The sequence below is a fragment of the Leguminivora glycinivorella genome, chromosome Z (genome assembly GCF_023078275.1).
Source record: "Leguminivora glycinivorella isolate SPB_JAAS2020 chromosome Z, LegGlyc_1.1, whole genome shotgun sequence".
NCBI lineage: Eukaryota > Metazoa > Arthropoda > Insecta > Lepidoptera > Tortricidae > Leguminivora > Leguminivora glycinivorella.
The window spans coordinates 46,705,091-46,722,833 of NC_062998.1; the positions used below are offsets into that span (position 1 = coordinate 46,705,091).

The following is a 17,743-nucleotide window of genomic DNA, read 5'->3' on the forward strand; positions in this document are numbered from 1 at the left end:
AAGACAAACTCGAAGGTCGATACTAAAGATTTTTATATGGTTGAATAAATTGAGAAAAATCGCATGTTCTTGGAAACATAAGGTTAATTGCCAATTATGAGATTAAACATTAAATAAATGTCATATACAAAGAAAAAGTGACCAAGGCCTCCAGTGTTCCGAGCTGGAATCGAACCAGCGTACTCCGCTAACCGGGCGAATGCCTGAAAACCACTCGGTCATCGGTGCACGAAAGCAAGGGTCGAAATTTCCAAGTATATGACATTCCCGAAGGCACGTGGCGCCCTCTGCCATCCCTGAGGTAGAACAGTGTGGTTCGACCTCCTAGCTGAATCAACTCAGGTGATTACAAGCTAGCGAAGAGAGATGGCGCTGCCATTCATACTCTAAGAACAAATTAAATTATTTTCATAGAAAATATTTTAACTTGTATTTTTTAAGTAGTAACATTACTATTATGTTATAAACATTAAATACAAAACAAACAAACAACAAAAACAAAACATAATAGTAGTGTTACTACTTAAAAAATACAAGTTAAAATATTCTCTATGAAAATAATTTAATTTGTTCTTAGAATTATGAGATTTCCGCTCCAGGGCAAGGCAGCGCACAGTTACAGAAAAAAATAGCCTTTCATTCTTGTAACATTCTAGTTACCGATAGGGCAAAGAAAATAAAAGGTGAAACTTCACATTCAATCGATTTCATTTTAGTTAAAAATGAATCTGGGAATCTTTACGTGCTACGAGTAGAACAAATAATCTAAGCTAAATGATCTTTACCTTTAAGCAAAAACAAAAACGACGGGGTGTTATAAGTTTGACGTGTCTGTCTGTCTGTTTGTCTGTCTGCCTGTCTGTGTGTGTGTCTGTCTGTGGCATCGTAGCTCCCGAACGGATGAACCGATTTAGATTTTGTTTTTTTGTCTGAAAGTTGAGTTAGTCGGGAGTGAGCCATGGTCGGGAGCCATATATGTTTCATGAAAATCGGTCTACTATGTCGCGGTCGGGGGTTTTTTCAAAATTTAAATTCCTCTTTAGCCTTGAATAGACCTTAAAACAGGTACTCTGAACCCTTTGACCTCAAAATACCCACCACTTCAATAATCACAAACGTTACCTAGGCGGCTTCAGAAAGTTTCCTAAAGTTTTCATACATCTATCAGAAGCACTCCAAACCACGAGCGTTGCCAAACAAAACCGAATCTTTGTTATTTGTTTTCTTAAGACGCTACAGGAGCGAAAATTCTAAAATGGAAAGGAGCCCCCCTTTCAATTTGGGAATTCTAGTTTAATATACTAGTGTATTAACTAGATTTATCGAAAAAAAAAATGTCCATTAAGAACAACTCAGTTAAAAGATATTGCGAAAAAATCTTTAAAAATCGAGGTCCCGCTCGACTGTTTCCACCTTCAAAACTTAGTCAAATTTGAGAATTTGAATAACAATGAAGTAATCTGTGTCAGACCGTTTAGTTTTTTTGGCTAATTGTCACTAATTTTGATTACACCTTTTTTACGCCATAATCAATAACACCGTTTTTGTAAATTTTTGATGGGCTCTAGCGTCTTTAAAAATAAGAATATCAAAAAAATCAAAACGGTCCGACACAGATAAAAATTATTATAATCTGTGTTGAAAAAATCATGGCTCTATCTTCAAAAACAAGGGAGGAAATAGTCAAGAGCGTTTGTATCGAGAATTGACCTCTCCTGTATAGTCTTAAGGCATAATGGTTTAAGTTTTAGTGAACTCTGTTTACACTGCTGTGTTGCTTTAGAATGCCGGAATCACATACGAGTTTCTTTTTAACCCCCGACGCAAAAACGACGGGGTATCTGTGGGGGTCTGCCTGTGGCATTGTAGCTTTCGAACGTATGAACCGATTTAGATTTCGTTTTTTTTTGTTTGAAAGCTGAATTAGTCGGGAGTGTTCTGAGCCTTGTTAGATGGAAATCGGTCCACTATATCGTTTTTTTTTTTTAAATTTTGTATTATAGTTATCATAGAGTGACTTTTTGATATCGTAGAAGTGCTTACGCCTCGTGGGCGGTGCACGGATTACGGTGTAGCTCATGCTTACATTGCTCACGCGGCGCGGCGTAGGCGAGCTCTTATTCATGGACGAAAGAACGCCAATCCGATCACTGAAACATCACTATTTTTGGACGCTAAACGACAGCGGGAAAATATTACACCTACATGAAGCTTAGTGACAGCTCTCTTATGGTTTAGTAGGTTACAAATAGCCATGTAAATAGCAACTATTTTTTGACGACCGGTCTGGCCATGGCGGCCAAGCGGGTAGTGACCCTGTCTGCTAAGCCGCGGTCCCGGGTTCGAATCCCGGTAAGGACATTTATTTGTGTGATGAGCACAGATATTTGTTCCCGAGTCATGAATGTTTTTCTATGTATACAGTATGTAAACTAACGAAAACCATTTACTGTAACCCGTAAATGTCCAGGTGATACTGAGAAACTTTTACTATGGGATCAACCCCGAAATCACGAAAATATCTTCTGACAGTTTCATAGGTAGTTTTATTTTATAGTAAGTATTTCCTATGGGAGAGTAAATTTTTATTTCGCGTTTTGGGTGTTGGTCCCATAGTAAAAGTTTCTCAGTATCACCTGGACATTTACGGGTTACAGTAAATGGTTTTCGTTAGTTTACATACTGTATAAGATATATCGTTTTCTGAGTACCCACAACACAAGCCTTCTTGAGTTTACCGTGGGACTCAGACAATCTGTGTAAGAATGTCCTATAATATTTATAATACCATTTATGTAGTTTGTCTCGGGTTGGCAGTATATTATAGACTTCCCTATCGAACGGTCAGAAATATTATCATTATTTTGATATATGTATTTTGTCTAAAAATATTACACAATTTAGCAAAACGAAAACGGCATTTTAAAGTCTCACTGACGAATACAGTGGTACAGTCAACAACACAGCTGTGTATACAGACAAAGTGCCAAAAATATGTATACACACCTTTATGTACAGGTAATAAAGTTCTGTATACATATTTATGGCACTTTGTATACACAGCTGTGTTGTTGACTGTACATTAATTCAATTATTTCCTACAGCTTGTGCCATTAATGAATATGCTGCAAGGTATCTATTTGACTTGTCTTTTAAATCAAATAGCACCCCCGCCGGCGCGCGGAGTATTATGCTTCCAATTTGATCACTTATCTATGTGGATAAAGCATCCGTCACGCTTTGGCAAGTATGTCAGTGTGAGAGTGACAGGTGTCTTATCCACGTGGATAAGTGATAAAAATGGAAGCATAATACGTCGGCTGGACGTACTGTTTTTACTTTTTTCAAGTAATTAGAGGCTGAATTATACAGGATGGAAACTGGAAAGATAAGTCAAGCCCTGGAGCGAAACTACCTTAAATCCTTATGCTAACTCATTTTACTTACAGAAGACATTACTTTATATGTAAAAAAACACAACTGCATCTTTTCTAAAATTCGCTATAGATACGGTGTAAAGTGATAGTAAAAGGAAGTTAATTTTAGATTTCACAATCATTTTTATTTATTTTTAAAACCCTATGTTTATTAGAGAAATGTTATCCTGAATAATAAATAATGCTATCGATTAGCATAGTAAAATAGCGAGTGTTTTTTTGTTTCATTTTAGTTCTAGTCCTAGCCGAGGCAAGCGAGTTTTAGAATATCTTGAATGCAGTTCATGAATGAATAAGTTTAAAGATTTAATATAGTTTCCCTCCAAGGCCTGACTTATCTTTAAACCCTGTAAATGCTTACTCACCCTTACCTGTAATTAGAATTCCTATTAAAACCTGTAGTTAATAGACTTGATTTTTTGTTTAAATCACACTCAATTAGATGTATAGATATATTTGGGTTTAGCCTAACAACAAGTTAAGTTAGCCGACATCTACCGGGATTAAAGTGAATTTTCTGAAACAACCAATCAGCTGAAAATCCATGCCACAGCTGCCATCTATAAAAAACCACAGGAAACGACAAACTAAACACTAGTTGCGAAGTTGTCATAGTTTCAGCAAACGTCGTCAGAAGGCGCTGTAATAAAATATTGTAATAAGAAATACACACAGACACATAAAATGTCAGTGATACATCTACCTTATCCAAAATACTCTTATACATTCGATCAATAATGAACAGTGAAAGCGGTGCTAGCTAAAATAAGAGTCATATAAAAACATTGGCACCGCTTTAGTGGGAGCAGATTTATGATTATAGCAGACGGATGCCAAAGGTCGTAACCCAGCAACGGTCGTTAATGAAAAGGCATCGATCAAACAGATCAAGATCGCATCCGGGCGCTCGCGCGCAGAGTTATTCCCAGCGCGCCGCGGCGCGCGCGCGGGGCGGGCAGTCGGCGCCCGCGCTCAGTGTGTCGGCGCGCGCCCGCCGCCATGGGCAACCAACACTCCGCCTCACACCCCTCTCTCAAGCCCCGGAAAAACGTCCACTGGAAGTCAGCAGGTACCAAAAACGACCCCGTCCACAGGCGGTAACCCGCCCGCACCCAGCCCCATGTTCTTAACAGCACATACCTTCATTTCTATTTTTATAAACCGTGCGCGCTGCGATTCCTAAAGCGTGGCACAACAAAACAAATCGTAATCGCACCGTCCGGGTTCATGTAACGATTATCACGCGTCTAATTTTGTTAGGAGTTTTATGCCAAGCCACCGCACCGCCGACTGATGAGCTGACGCGCCGATACTTACTTAACTGAACAGTGTGCGTTGTGGTTTCAGGACGTCCGGCGGCGCCCGGAAAGCCGAATATCATCCCGATCCAGTCCGATGATGAACCGAACGCGATCACGCTGCGCTGGGCGGCTTCAGCGCACGACGGTGGCGCGCCGCTGCAGGGCTACCAGGTGGAGTGCAACCGGCTGGGCTCGGCCGGCTGGGTGCGCACGGCGCCGCCCGTCGTCGCGCGCCCCGAGCTCGTGCTCACCGGCCTCGAGCCCCCGCACCGGTACCAGTTCCGCGTCGCCGCCATCAACGCCGTCGGCCTCTCCGACTACAGCGAACTCTCCGACGTTCTCAACGTCGGTTCCGACCGCCCTTATAACGAACCGCCCATTTTCTACCAGCATCTGACCGATGTGACCGCCCTCGAAAATGATAAAACTGAATTCCGAGTCAGCTTCTCGGGCATCCCCGCGCCCACAGTCTCCTGGTTTAAAGACGATTATGAAATATTCAGTAGTAGACGAACGGCGATCACGACGACCGAGTCTTCGAGTGTGCTTATATTCCACCAGACTCTGCCCAGTGACGAGGGCGAAATCAAGTGCACGGCAACAAACCGCGCAGGGCACGCGGTCAGCAAGGCGCGGCTGGCGCTCGAGGCGGCGCCGAAGCTGCGCTACCCCCGCCAATACGAGGACGGTCTGCTTTACGAAATAAACGAAACGGTGTATCTGAAAATGTCTATAGTCGGGAAACCGACACCGACCGTGGAGTGGCGTCACGACGGCCAGCCGATCGTGGTGGACGATCGGGTGGAGATCACGAATACGCCCAAATTTTCGATGTTGAAAATACACTCCGCACGCAGGAGCGACCGCGGAGAATACCAAGTTCACGCGAGCAACATAATCGGCGAGGACACGGCCGCGTTCCTGGTGACCATCACGGCACCGCCGGACCCGCCGCGCCGCGTGACCGTCACTCGACAAGTGGACAAGTCCGTCACGCTCGACTGGGAGCCCCCCGAGGACGACGGCGGCTGCCGCATAGGCAACTACGTCGTCGAGTACTACCGAGGCGGTTGGAATGTATGGCTGAAGGCGACGACCAGTCGCAAGACAAACGTGACTCTTTTTGACCTAATTGAAGGCAGCGAGTACCGTTTTCGCGTGAAAGCAGAGAGTCCGTATGGTATGAGTTTGCCCAGCGCGGAGTCAGCGCCGGTGCGGATCCCGGGCCGCTCGGTCGACATGGAGTTCCTGGCGGTGGAGTCCCGCATCATCAACCAGGTGCTGACGCGCGAGGACGGCGAGACAGCGTCGGTGTCACCGGCGCCGCGTCGCAAGCGCGCGCAAGCCGCGCCGCCTTCTCCGCAGCCTAAACGCCGCGCTGTTACGCCTGACAAGGATCCCACCGGTAGCAACGAATTCATGCTTGTACTATACCCCGACAAGAAGGAGGGCGACAAAACCGGTGAGCACTATTCAATTGTCTATATAATTAAATACAAACTTTCAACAGCTACATGTGAAAGCAGTCAGCATTATGAGGCTACGCTCGAGCGACAATAGGGGAGGTAACGGGCCACTCGACCGCCCCCGCAGCACTTGCCTTGTTACTTGCTGCCCCTTCAAGACACCCTAGCGTGCTTCAAAACGGGGGAAAGGCGCGCTCCTTCTCAAATATTTGAACGAGCTTTATTAACTTGTATAATAACCAATATCTCCCAGAGCGTCAATTTGCCTTTTGAGCATGATGATATTACAGGAAGTTTTTTTTGTACCTTTTAACGAGACGCAGCCATTCAAGGAGCTTTTTCTAAAAGTAAAAGCGTCCTGTAAAATGTTAGCGTTTAAGAACGCTTTTATGAAGCGCTCGTAACATTTTTATTTATTTTGCAAGCTTCTTATTCCGACATTATGCTGGTTGGGTCACGTTGAAGGAAATAAGAGTACCTACGTACCATTATGTATAGTATGCTTACTTTTATTACCTTCTTCTGATATCATATAGGTATTTATACGCTTTTTCCGTAGAATGTGGAGAAGTTGATGACGATCAAGAGTGTCGAATGGATCAAAAGTCTCCTACAAATGTTCCCAGCAAAAGATAATATATCTACTACATTTTGGATGAAAAATATACTTACTCTTACCTAAATAACGCAGAAAGCAAATTCCACATAAAATAAACATTCCTTTATTTTTGAAAACAAACAATAACTGCATTCAAGAATGTTACTAAATACCCTTCTCCTGCCCAAAAATCGAAAAATCTAAATAAAATAGAATAACCTAACCACAAAACTAATTTTTTGATAAATCCCCCGACATAGTGGACTTATTGTCATGAAACATGGCTAACAACACTCCCGACTAATTCAGCTTTCAAACAAAAAAAGAAACTAAATCTGTTTATCCGTTCGGGAGATACGATGCCACAGACAGACAGACACACACAGACAAACAAACAAACAAACAGATACGTCAAACTTATAACACCCCGTCGTTTTTGCGTCGGGGGTTAATAAAACAAGATCCCGTACTTTTATGCAACGAATTATATAGATAGGTATAGAGTATTTATTATTATAGCTTTTTTTATTTTCCATACATGTTATCCCATACAACCATTTCAGTCACAAAATCTTCAAATCAGTAACTAACTGTCAAATGTGACATAACGCGTGGTAACGTCGTGCAAACAATGCGACCGTATTGTTACAATAACAAAATGTAGTCGTCGTGTGCACTCGTTACGGTAACAAAATGTGTACGAATTTGTGGCTGTCAATGTCACTGTCAGAATGACTTTTAACGACACTTTATTAGTCGACGTTTGCACACATAACGGTAACAACATGTGGACGAATTTGTGGCTGTCATTGTCACTGTCAGAACGGTTTCTGACAGTGACATTGACAGAATTTGTACACACATGTGTAGGTCTGATTACCGAACTGCTCCTAAACCACTGTAACCGCAAATGACAATCTGAAATACGAAGGTTTCTCAAACTTTCTTGTGAAGTTGTGGACTGGTTGCTTTGAATCATTTAAATATGAGCGAATTAAATAATAATAAACGACGACGACCATTTAAGCACTCTTCGACATTTTATAGAAATGTGGGAAAGTTAAGAAAAGTGCAGAATGATAATACAAATAGATAAGCACTTTATAGTTACTTAATGTATTAAATATATAATTTTTAATTCTTATTGATAAAAATGAAGTGCAGTGTTGCTTTACACAATAAAAGTAGGAATCAAATGAAATAGAGTATTTACTGTGATATTAATAGAATTTCTGTTGCGCAATGATAGTTTTTTCAGTACAGATGCTGCTTTTTACACGCAGTAGTGCGAGCAAATCAAGCAATGATTCATTTCTTGTCTGGCCGAAACTCTTAGCTCAGATTTAGGTACTGAAAATCGTCATACGATACACGTGCGAAAAGGACATTCACAACTCGTGTCGATTTAAAACACTCCCTTCGTTCGTGTATTAATTTATCGCTACTCGTATCGATTTTCCTCTTTTCCGCACTCGTATCTACAAGTATTTTGTTTGGGTTACAAAAAAAAACACATTATTTACTCTACTACGTTTTATTTATGTCTCTTTAACATTACAAATTTGTAGACACTTATCTATACAAAAATCTTGACAAAAGAAGTACAGATCGCTGAAATTAATGTTGATAGTAATATTATTGACGACTACTTCAACAAGTGTCAATTGTGAAATGCCGCAAAATACTAGTTGCTCTATAGAAGACCATAATAATATGATCCCCGATCCTTTACAACCCAGCAGCTCGGTACGCACGTTACATTTTTTTTTATCTTCTTTAGTGAGGGCAACTGAGTACGACGGCATATTTAATTGTTTATAAAGTTTGAGGATACCTGGAAAAAATTAATGCAAGAATTAAGCCATTTTGAAAATAGCTTTCGGTCACGCGTGTACGCTGCGACCATTTTGCGACCGTTTGTCGACCGTTTGGTGACCGTTTGGCGACTGTTTTTTACATGGAATATTACCGTCTTAATCCATATTTTAACAACTTTATTGGTTTTCTAGGCATTATTTTTAATATTTCAGTATAGTATATGCACCGGAGCACTAAAACTTCACCAATCAATATACATAACACGCAAACACCGAGTAGTCAAATTGCGTATTTGAATGTTTATATGTATTTATATTATTGTATGGCCCCTTTCGGGTAGAAAGCCTCCTCCATCTTTTTCCATGTTTGTCTGTCTTGGGCTGTGGTTATCCAATTTTTACCAGCTGTTTTTACAACATCGTCGACCCATCTTGCCTTTTGACGTCCATCTCGTCTTTTTCCTGCGGGACCAAGCCACTTCGTTGATAGCAAAGTCCATCTGTTGTCCTGGTGTCTCGCTATCTGGCCTGCCCATTTCCATTTCAGTGACATGGCGTGTTTTAGTGCGTCTTTAATTTTTGTTTTGTTGCGTATGTTTGCGTTTCGTGTTTTGTCTATTCTTCTTAATTTTAAGATGCTTCTTTCCATAGCATGCTGGCATGATAGTATTTTATTTTTGATCTTATTAGTATATGTCCAAGTTTGGCTTCCGTATGTTAAGGAGGGTAGGATACATGAGTCCATAATGGTCTTCTTGAGGTTCAGACTGTAATTTCCTTTTAGGACTTCCTTCTGCGACCAATATCTTCTCCACGCTATATTTATTCTCCTATCTATTTCATTTCACACACACACAGGTATAGAGTATAGAAGGATAACCATAATAACGGAATCACTATACCCAATAGGGTAAAACCAACATATGATGGTCATTAACTTCTCCAAATTCTACGAGGTACAGAAGTAGGTAGACAGACAAGTAGAAAAATGTATATGTATTTAAAGCAAGAAGACTCAATACTCGTTAAATATTTCGGATGTGTGGACCTAACCAGCTGTCTGTACAGTATGCTATTGTGTTAGGATGGTGCTAAATGAACAATATATAATTACATGATTAACGTCTATAGGGAAAGACTACATTCCTATAAAAAAATGGGACAAAAATATTTCTTTCGTTCGTTATCATAAGTGCAAGCCTATACCATCCTGACTAGGCCGCCTGAATACCTACGAACTCAAACTCAAAATTAGAAGCAAATTCTGTTACTAATTTGTGATGTAAGTACCATTTGGCTGCTCTGATGTACCTGTTGGCGTTACACGGCAGGATGTAAAAAGAACGCATATCTGCATCATCTTCAAATAAACTTTCCAAATTTGCAAAGCGAATTGTAAATTGGCATCAAGCGAAATTGCAACGTCAAATGCACAAGCTGCTTTCATTAGGCGCCTACAGCGCACAATAGACTTGCTATCAATGACAGGTTATCATAGCCGGGAGGCGGCGCTCGCCTCAAAGGTATGCGGCACCCCTATTACTGCACCAACACGACTATTGAATTGGAAAAATCAGACTACAACATCTAAACTGTACCAAAAATCATCTTACGAATAAGTTTTATATCTGTTTGATGACAGAATTAGATTCCAAATTATAAATAGACACGTCGTCAAGTTAACTCCGACCGCCCGCTCTGTTATAAGCGTACATATTCTGTAGTTAGTCGTAAACCACGCCACAGCTTTTGCGAATATTGTTTGAGAGTTTGCTGCAGCGAATTTACTAACGTCGGGAAATACACAGAGACAATTATGGCTGCCAGAGCCAAATACAATGGACGCGGTGTTGGGGTAAAGATAATCTGCGCCAAGCGCACATATACCTACTTAGAACAAGCTCGCTAATGCTAATGCTTGTTGTTAAACTTCGATGAGGTGGTTTAGGTACATATGCTAAAAGGCTTCGGTGAAATTAAACACGAGTTGTTTCTTCTTTTCAGAGAAAAGAAAGTCGTTCCAACTGGAGTTAGAGGACGCGTTGTCGCCGCCGCCGCTGTCGCTGTCGGCACCCGAGCTGAGCTCGCGCGCCATCCTGCCCTTCAAGGCGCTGCGCAACGCCGTCAGCTCCACCGAGCTCCTGCACGAGCGCGCCATGGCCCGCTTCTACAAGGCCGTCGCCATGAAAGAAGAACAGACCAAGAACCAAAAACAAAACAGCCAAAACACACACATTCCGTACCCTACACACGACACGAGCGACATCCGACCAATCGAAGAACAACCAGTATTAGAGGAACCGAAGATGAATCCGCCGCAAATATACATTAAAACCGACTCGGTCGAGAACAAGGAGTACAAGTTCAGCTCTCGTCAAGCTTCCAACGACTCCGAATCGTCGATGAACAAGTGGCAGAACATGTCGTTTGACGAAGACTACACGGCCAGCACGGTCTCCTCGGATGCTGAGTTCTCCGACGAGGGTAGTCTTAATGGTGAAATGGACAGAAGAAGCCAGTATTCGAACGAGGAGGACACGTACCATCCTCGGGATAAAATTACGCGACCCTCCCCGTCAAAAGAATATCTTGATGAAGAAGAGGAGGACGAATCCGAAAGAGAAGTCTTAAAACCTTTGCCTCTCCCTGATCCTAATTTCGTACCAAAGCCTATACTTAAACGAAGAGAAGTTGTACAGGAAGTTAAACCTACGCCAAATTGGTTGAAACCAGTGGAAAAGCATATACCCAAACCACAGCCAAAAATAGAAGAGAAACATACATTCGGACCACAAAGTAAGCTTGATGAAAAGCAGTTATTTGGATCGCAACCAAAGGTAGCGGAAAAACACACCTTTGGGCCCCAGACAAAGACAGATGAGAAACGTTTGTTTAGTACTGAAATACCAGAAGAAAAAGTTAAAAGTGAACCTACAGAAAAATATGAAATGGAAGATAGGCCATTATCCCCGGAACCAATACCTATGCAAACACAACAGGAAGAAAAAGTAACAACAAAAGGCAAGGATAAGATTGATACTAAGGCAGATGTTTTTGAAAAGCCTAAACAAGACGAAAAAATGAATCTATTCAAGAAAATCACAAAAATGCCTGTTCAAAAACCTTCATTTTCCTTCCCGAAAATATTACAAAAGAAAGAACCTGAGAAACCACCTGAAGAGAAGGAAGTGAATGAAAAGCCAAAGGTAACCAATAAAGTAGAAAAGAAAAAAGATGAAATCACAGAAGAAGGTAGAACTGTTATTGAATATTACGATAACATAGTTAGAGAATATAAAAGCGCTAAAAAGCCGTCTACTCCACTCTATCTAAATACAGAAGATCTTAAACATGTCGCAGAAGAGCAAGAAGAAAAGAGAGAGAAGGCAGCTGAACAGAAGAAACTAGTGAAGCAGACGAAATCTGCAGCTAATAAAACCACAGGTAAGAAACAAATAGTAGATAAAAGTAAAATCGGTAACTCCGTTTCCAAACAGCCTAAATCGAAACAAGCTAATCAAACGGAGGTTAAAACTAACCCAAAGGTGGTAAAGCGAGAAAAAGCTGCCCCTTCAAAATCGGACAATAAACAAAACGAACCTCCAGAGAAATATACTCAACAAATTATTCTTAAGACAACAGAACGAGCCACGATCGTAATACCTATTGATTACCAGGAACTGGAAGAACAGGCCAAAGTAAACGTGAGATCCGCGATAGATTACATGGTGGACGTGTGCCTACTGATGCTGGCTTTCTGGGTCTACTTCTTCAAGGACGAGAGGCTGGCTATCCCATTCCTCATACTGATCATCTACCGACAGCTGCAAGAGACGATCCTGTCCGACATCCCCGAGTGGGTGCGGACCCACACTCCCAGCTGGCTCAAGAAAAAAACTTCTTGACCGTTCCATGAAAAGACATTATGTGCGATAATCTGATTGTAATGTGAAAACAGTGTGTTGTGTGAAATTGTGATTTACTTATTATAAATGTAATATACACCTAAACTTATTTCAAGTTTAATTACCAGTATGGGCGAATATTCGTATTCTTAAAAAGTAAGTGGAGAAAAAATATCAAAACCAGACGGCCATGCATGTCACAATAGAATTTTTTGTAACATTCATGTAAGTTTTTTTCAAATTCAATATCAAAATTTACCATGTTAAATATCAAGATCCCCCATACCTCTTCAGTTGTAACAAAATGCGCCAGATACATATCGCAATTCCGGATACCATTGAACGACTGCAAGAATGCCATGCCGGAGCGGAAGGTGATCGACCCTAAAGCGTGCGTGAAGCGAGACCGCGGGCTCGTGCTGGGCGTGTACTACAACGAGCACGTGGCCGGCGAACGCGCCATCCTCACCGCCGCCGCCGCCAAGTACAACAAGGACAACGGCGGCAAACTGTGGAAGCTGCTGGAGCTGTCCCCCATCCCCAAGCTCGGTGAGGCAAGGGTATTTTTTGACGTGGACCCTAAATATGCTTTCGTGGCCGTCGCAGGGCTCGGAACGGAATGCTACACTTACAATACCGTAGAACGGCTGGATGAACACAAGGAGGCCATCCGCACCGCCGCCGGCGTCGGTGCCCGCGCGCTGCAGGAACTTAACCCCGCCCACATCGACGTGGAGTCTTTCGGCAACGCGGAGGCGGCGGCCGAGGGCGCCGAGCTGGCCGTCTGGCAGTTCACCGGGTACAGGGCACGAACTTTCGGTACTCATGGTAAAATCAAACTACACCTCTACGACGATTGCGACTTCGAAGGTTGGGAAATAGGGAGAATTAAGGCAGATTCCCAAAATTTGGCTAGATATTTAGAAGAGTTGCCGGCAAATGTCCTAAACCCGACATCTTTTGCCAAATTAGTCGTCGATCTTCTGTGCGAGCTAGATATAAACGTGCACGTGAAGACGCGAGGATGGGCTTCCGCTCACGAGATGGGCGGATTTGTCGCCCTGAGCCATTCCTCTGTGCAACCGCCACTCTACGTGGAGGTCGGATATTTCGGCGGCAACCCATGTAAGCAGCCGGTGGTGTTCATAGGCAAAGGAGTGACGTTCGACAGCGGCGGTATACAGTTAAGATCGAGAGAGCACCTTCGTTATATGAAAGGCGACATGGCCGGGGCGGCGTGCGTCGTGGCGATCGTTCGCGCGGCCGCTTTGTTGAAACTACCCATCAACATCAGAGGGATACTACCGCTTTGCGAGATGATGCCGAATTGCATGAGTCCGAAATTCGGAGACGTCATTTCCAACGCTCACGAAAAGAGTGTGAAGATTCGTATGCCGGCACGGGAGGGAAGACTGCTCATCGCGGACAGCCTGGCGTACGCCAGGAATTATTGGCCAGAATATATAGTCGACGTGGGCACAATGTCGGAAGAATTGGAGCACGCGCTCGGAAACGCGGCTTGCGCATGTTACTCGAACTCTGAAGATTTGTTCCGCGACTTCGAGGTAGCCGGGAGCAGGACCGGCGATAGGATATGGCGGATGCCGCTGTGGAACTTCTACGCGGACCGAATAAGCGACGTGCAGGAGACGGATCTGGCGAACACGGCGCGACACTTCTTCGGCGACTCTCCCAACTGCGCCGCGTTCCTGCGGCAGTTCGTGTGCGACGGCAAGTGGGTGCACCTCGACACCTACAACGTCACCTACACTAAGGGCCGCGACTTCAAGTACCTGCGCCGCGGCATGACGGGCCGCCCCACCAGGACCATTATCGACCTTCTTCAGCTAAGATTATGTGCTAGCGGCGAACTATAGGAGATTTGAAATATATAATACAAAATGACTCGCATTCAATATTGTTATGTGCATTCGATACTAATGGAAAATATTTTCATATGTCTGTAGGCTCGTCGGCAAAACTAACAGTTTGTTAAAACAAATGGTATGGGGAACCAGAAAAATGTGTACTTGGTCATTTTAAATACTACTTAAATAGGTATGTAAATTATTGTAGGTATTAAGGGCAACCCTTAAAAACCTGGACAACAAGTGACGTAAAATATTATTTTCAACCCGTAAAAACATAGTAATAAAAAGGAAATTGTACTTATACATATAAAGTGTATCAAAACACATTCTTTCAAATTTAATCATGTTGTAAAATCATAATTGCAAAACAATAATCAGGCGAAAAATAATACTCAATTTTTGATATTAACTTTTCAACATGAAAAGATACATGTAAAAATAATAATTTGCGAATGTGAATTAGCATGATTTTATAATAAAATGGTACTTATTTATACAAACATTTTAATATTTTCAAACGACTTTCAAGACTTTTACGTGATTGTCTCGTAAGTGGAAATTTATGTATAAGTAAACAAAAGTTTTTTTTAGTTAATAAAACATGGAAGTCCAGTTTTGTTTCATTGCAAAAGCCACTTTGGTTGACTGACATTCCGTGGACATTCCCGATGATGCGCAAATTTGTCATGTTTTTAACTTTTCATTGACATTTCAGTGCATAGGTACTATGAAAAGTAGAAATAGAAATCTAATCTCCATATAGGTACCTAAATACTATAGAAAAGTCAAGAGAAAAGACTACGAGTATGTTCGAGCTCCAAACACGAATAAAGTTTAAGGGCATTTTCAGAATTTGGGACACCCCAATTAGCGAAAGTAGCTAACAAAAATTAACTCACTGTCAGTTTCGTGACGATAATTTTTAATTAAGCATTCGTTCATTAAGATTAAGCATGAAATTTCAATAGAAATATTGTTATTGTGTTAATTACATAAACTTTAAGCGATAATCTACATTCAGAATGTGAAAAAAGTAAATTTCTAGACAGATTTTATGCCTAATTGACAACATTTCAAAATTTTCAATGTCCCTAAATCGAAAACCATTTCGAGATATACGCCTGTAGATCACAAAAATATATTTTTTAATATTTTTTTTCCTTATTTTTAGTAAAAAATCTTAAAAATAGTTAAAAGGGGAAGTGACGTTACGTAGCTGAGTCAGACTATTCAGAGCTGCCACTATAACCAAAAAAATCTTCCGGTTGGGATGTCACTTACTTATCATCGCTAGTAGTATGGAGATTAGAGGTAAGGAGAGGAAGCTTTAAGTTTCAGAAGTGCAGATATAAAACCAGGTGGCGCTGCAATTGCAAGTACATAAAGGTTTGACACGTCATTTTCGACTGTTCTACTTTGACAGATTTCTCTCCTTATAGTCTACATTCCATAGCTCATATTTGTTGACAGTGACACTTGACAGGCAGACAAGAATCAGGCTCCCCACAGACAGTCTTAAAAATTCATAATCTTAAAAAAAACTTGTATGCAATCTGACAGTTCAAACTGACACTGACAAGACACTGACAGATCTGAACTGTCAGATTGCATACAAGTTTTTTTTAAGATTATGAATTTTTAAGACTGTCTGTGGGGAGCCTCAGGCAGACATCTCGGACTGTTTAAGCTGACTGTTAAAACTATTTTTTTTTTTTTTATGATTTTGTCGTTTTAATTGTCGTCACGAAACTGACAGCGAGTTAATTTTTGTTAACAACTTTTGCTAATTGGGGGGACCCAAATTCTGAAAACGCTCTTAAATATTGTTAACTAGTGTTCGTCCTAAATAGTGGTATCTATTAGAGACCAATGGATTAAGGATAAAAAACTGGTATACCTTTGAAGGTGAAAGAAGCGTAGATACCTATTATAAATACAAAAGCTATATTCAGTAGACGGACTTCCCTGATAGACGGTCTTCCCGACACTGACCTTAATCGCTTAGAACGTTCATTGCGGTACAGGGTGGAAATATACGAAGTATGGTCAAACTAGAGATAGAAGGTGGTAAAGAATAGACGGGGACGTGACCAAAAATGTATATTTCATTAAAAAAAAACATAAATAAGTAGATATTACAGGTGTCAATTGCATCTAATCCTCATGAAAAGTATATTTCGCACACAATCCACGTATTTCTTGACGACGTTCGAGCAGTGTTCCACATGTTCCTGTGTCTCGTAGCAGTATTCCAGCGCGCACCTCTCGTGTTCGCAGCGGGCGGGCGGCCAAGACGCCATTCGGTGGGCGAGTGTGTCCGCCATCTTGTTGACCGCGGTCACGCACCGCGCCAGCTCTCGATAGTGTTCCTTTTTGAAGAAACGGTGTTAGAATGATTACACACTCCGTTCAGGATTGGTATGTACATACTAATGAGTTAATTTGGACTATTCGCTAATCACTTTTATTTGTTACGAATGCCTCATGTTGTAGTCTGTGCCGAAAATGAAGAATCACAGAATGTACAGGGCCCCTTACATTTAATGACTCTTCTCTTTCCGAACAGGCCTCGTAGCACCCTGATTAGTAGATAACAGTAATATGTCAACTGAATTGATAAACGATTTTCTCGCCCTTCAACAAGCTTCTTCAAGGTTCAACTAAAGACATCTACTTTCACTGTATGATTTTTGTTAAAATATACGCATTATCTACAGTTGATAACACTGTTATTTATGTATAGAGTAATTATGAGAAGAATACCTTGATCTCTACACTAATCTTGTCGACCATAGCATCACCAATATCTTTGTGATCCGCCTTCGGAAGTATTTTTTTGGGGACAGAATTATTTTTCCCATTTTGACCGCAACAGCACATACCACTGAAAATTTATTAAACTAAAAAAATACAAAATCAAAATAAACGTCGCGTATGACACATAATCGGTATGGTTCTGACTGAAACACGTTCAATAAGTATTTGATACATTTATTACTTCATAATTAGTAAGTTCTAGGAACATTTGCTTACAATAATTAATATATGGCACATACAATTTTTATAAGTAATGTAAGAATTATACTAAAAATATATTAAATCTGTTAATATGTTATGCTGAGATTATTTTATAAACTTAAATATAATAAATGCAATTATGAGTTATGACCTACAAAATATAAATCGGACAGTGATAAAACAGAACATATCAAGAGGTAGAGTAAATTAATTTACGTACCTACTTATATTCTACCTAGATATTCGGTACTAATACTAAAGTATTAATTCCGTCATAAATTGTGTTAATATGTTAACACCCTTATTCATAAACGTACTCTAAAGTTATCA

At 41.1% G+C, this 17,743-nt stretch overlaps 3 protein-coding genes across 3 annotated transcripts; 2 read left to right on the forward strand and 1 right to left on the reverse strand.

Annotated features, from left to right (window-relative positions):
• Nucleotides 1–4,374: 4,374 nt before the first annotated feature.
• Nucleotides 4,375–12,633, forward strand: LOC125240969 (muscle M-line assembly protein unc-89). Its single transcript, XM_048149193.1, has 3 exons — nucleotides 4,375–4,506; nucleotides 4,785–6,200; nucleotides 10,624–12,633. The coding sequence occupies exons 1-3, from the start codon at nucleotides 4,437–4,439 to the stop codon at nucleotides 12,522–12,524; spliced, it is 3,387 nt and encodes a 1,128-aa protein (XP_048005150.1). The 5' UTR covers nucleotides 4,375–4,436; the 3' UTR covers nucleotides 12,525–12,633.
• On the forward strand, nucleotides 12,575–15,007 carry LOC125240970 (cytosol aminopeptidase-like). Its single transcript, XM_048149194.1, has one exon. The coding sequence runs from the start codon at nucleotides 12,785–12,787 to the stop codon at nucleotides 14,399–14,401; it is 1,617 nt and encodes a 538-aa protein (XP_048005151.1). The 5' UTR covers nucleotides 12,575–12,784; the 3' UTR covers nucleotides 14,402–15,007.
• A 1,472-nt stretch (nucleotides 15,008–16,479) lies between these two features.
• On the reverse strand, nucleotides 16,480–17,332 carry LOC125240568. The gene is made up of 2 exons (XM_048148509.1): nucleotides 17,159–17,332; nucleotides 16,480–16,764 (listed from the first exon to the last, which is right to left on the reverse strand). The coding sequence occupies exons 1-2, from the start codon at nucleotides 17,273–17,275 to the stop codon at nucleotides 16,540–16,542; spliced, it is 342 nt and encodes a 113-aa protein (XP_048004466.1). The 5' UTR covers nucleotides 17,276–17,332; the 3' UTR covers nucleotides 16,480–16,539.
• Nucleotides 17,333–17,743: the final 411 nt, after the last annotated feature.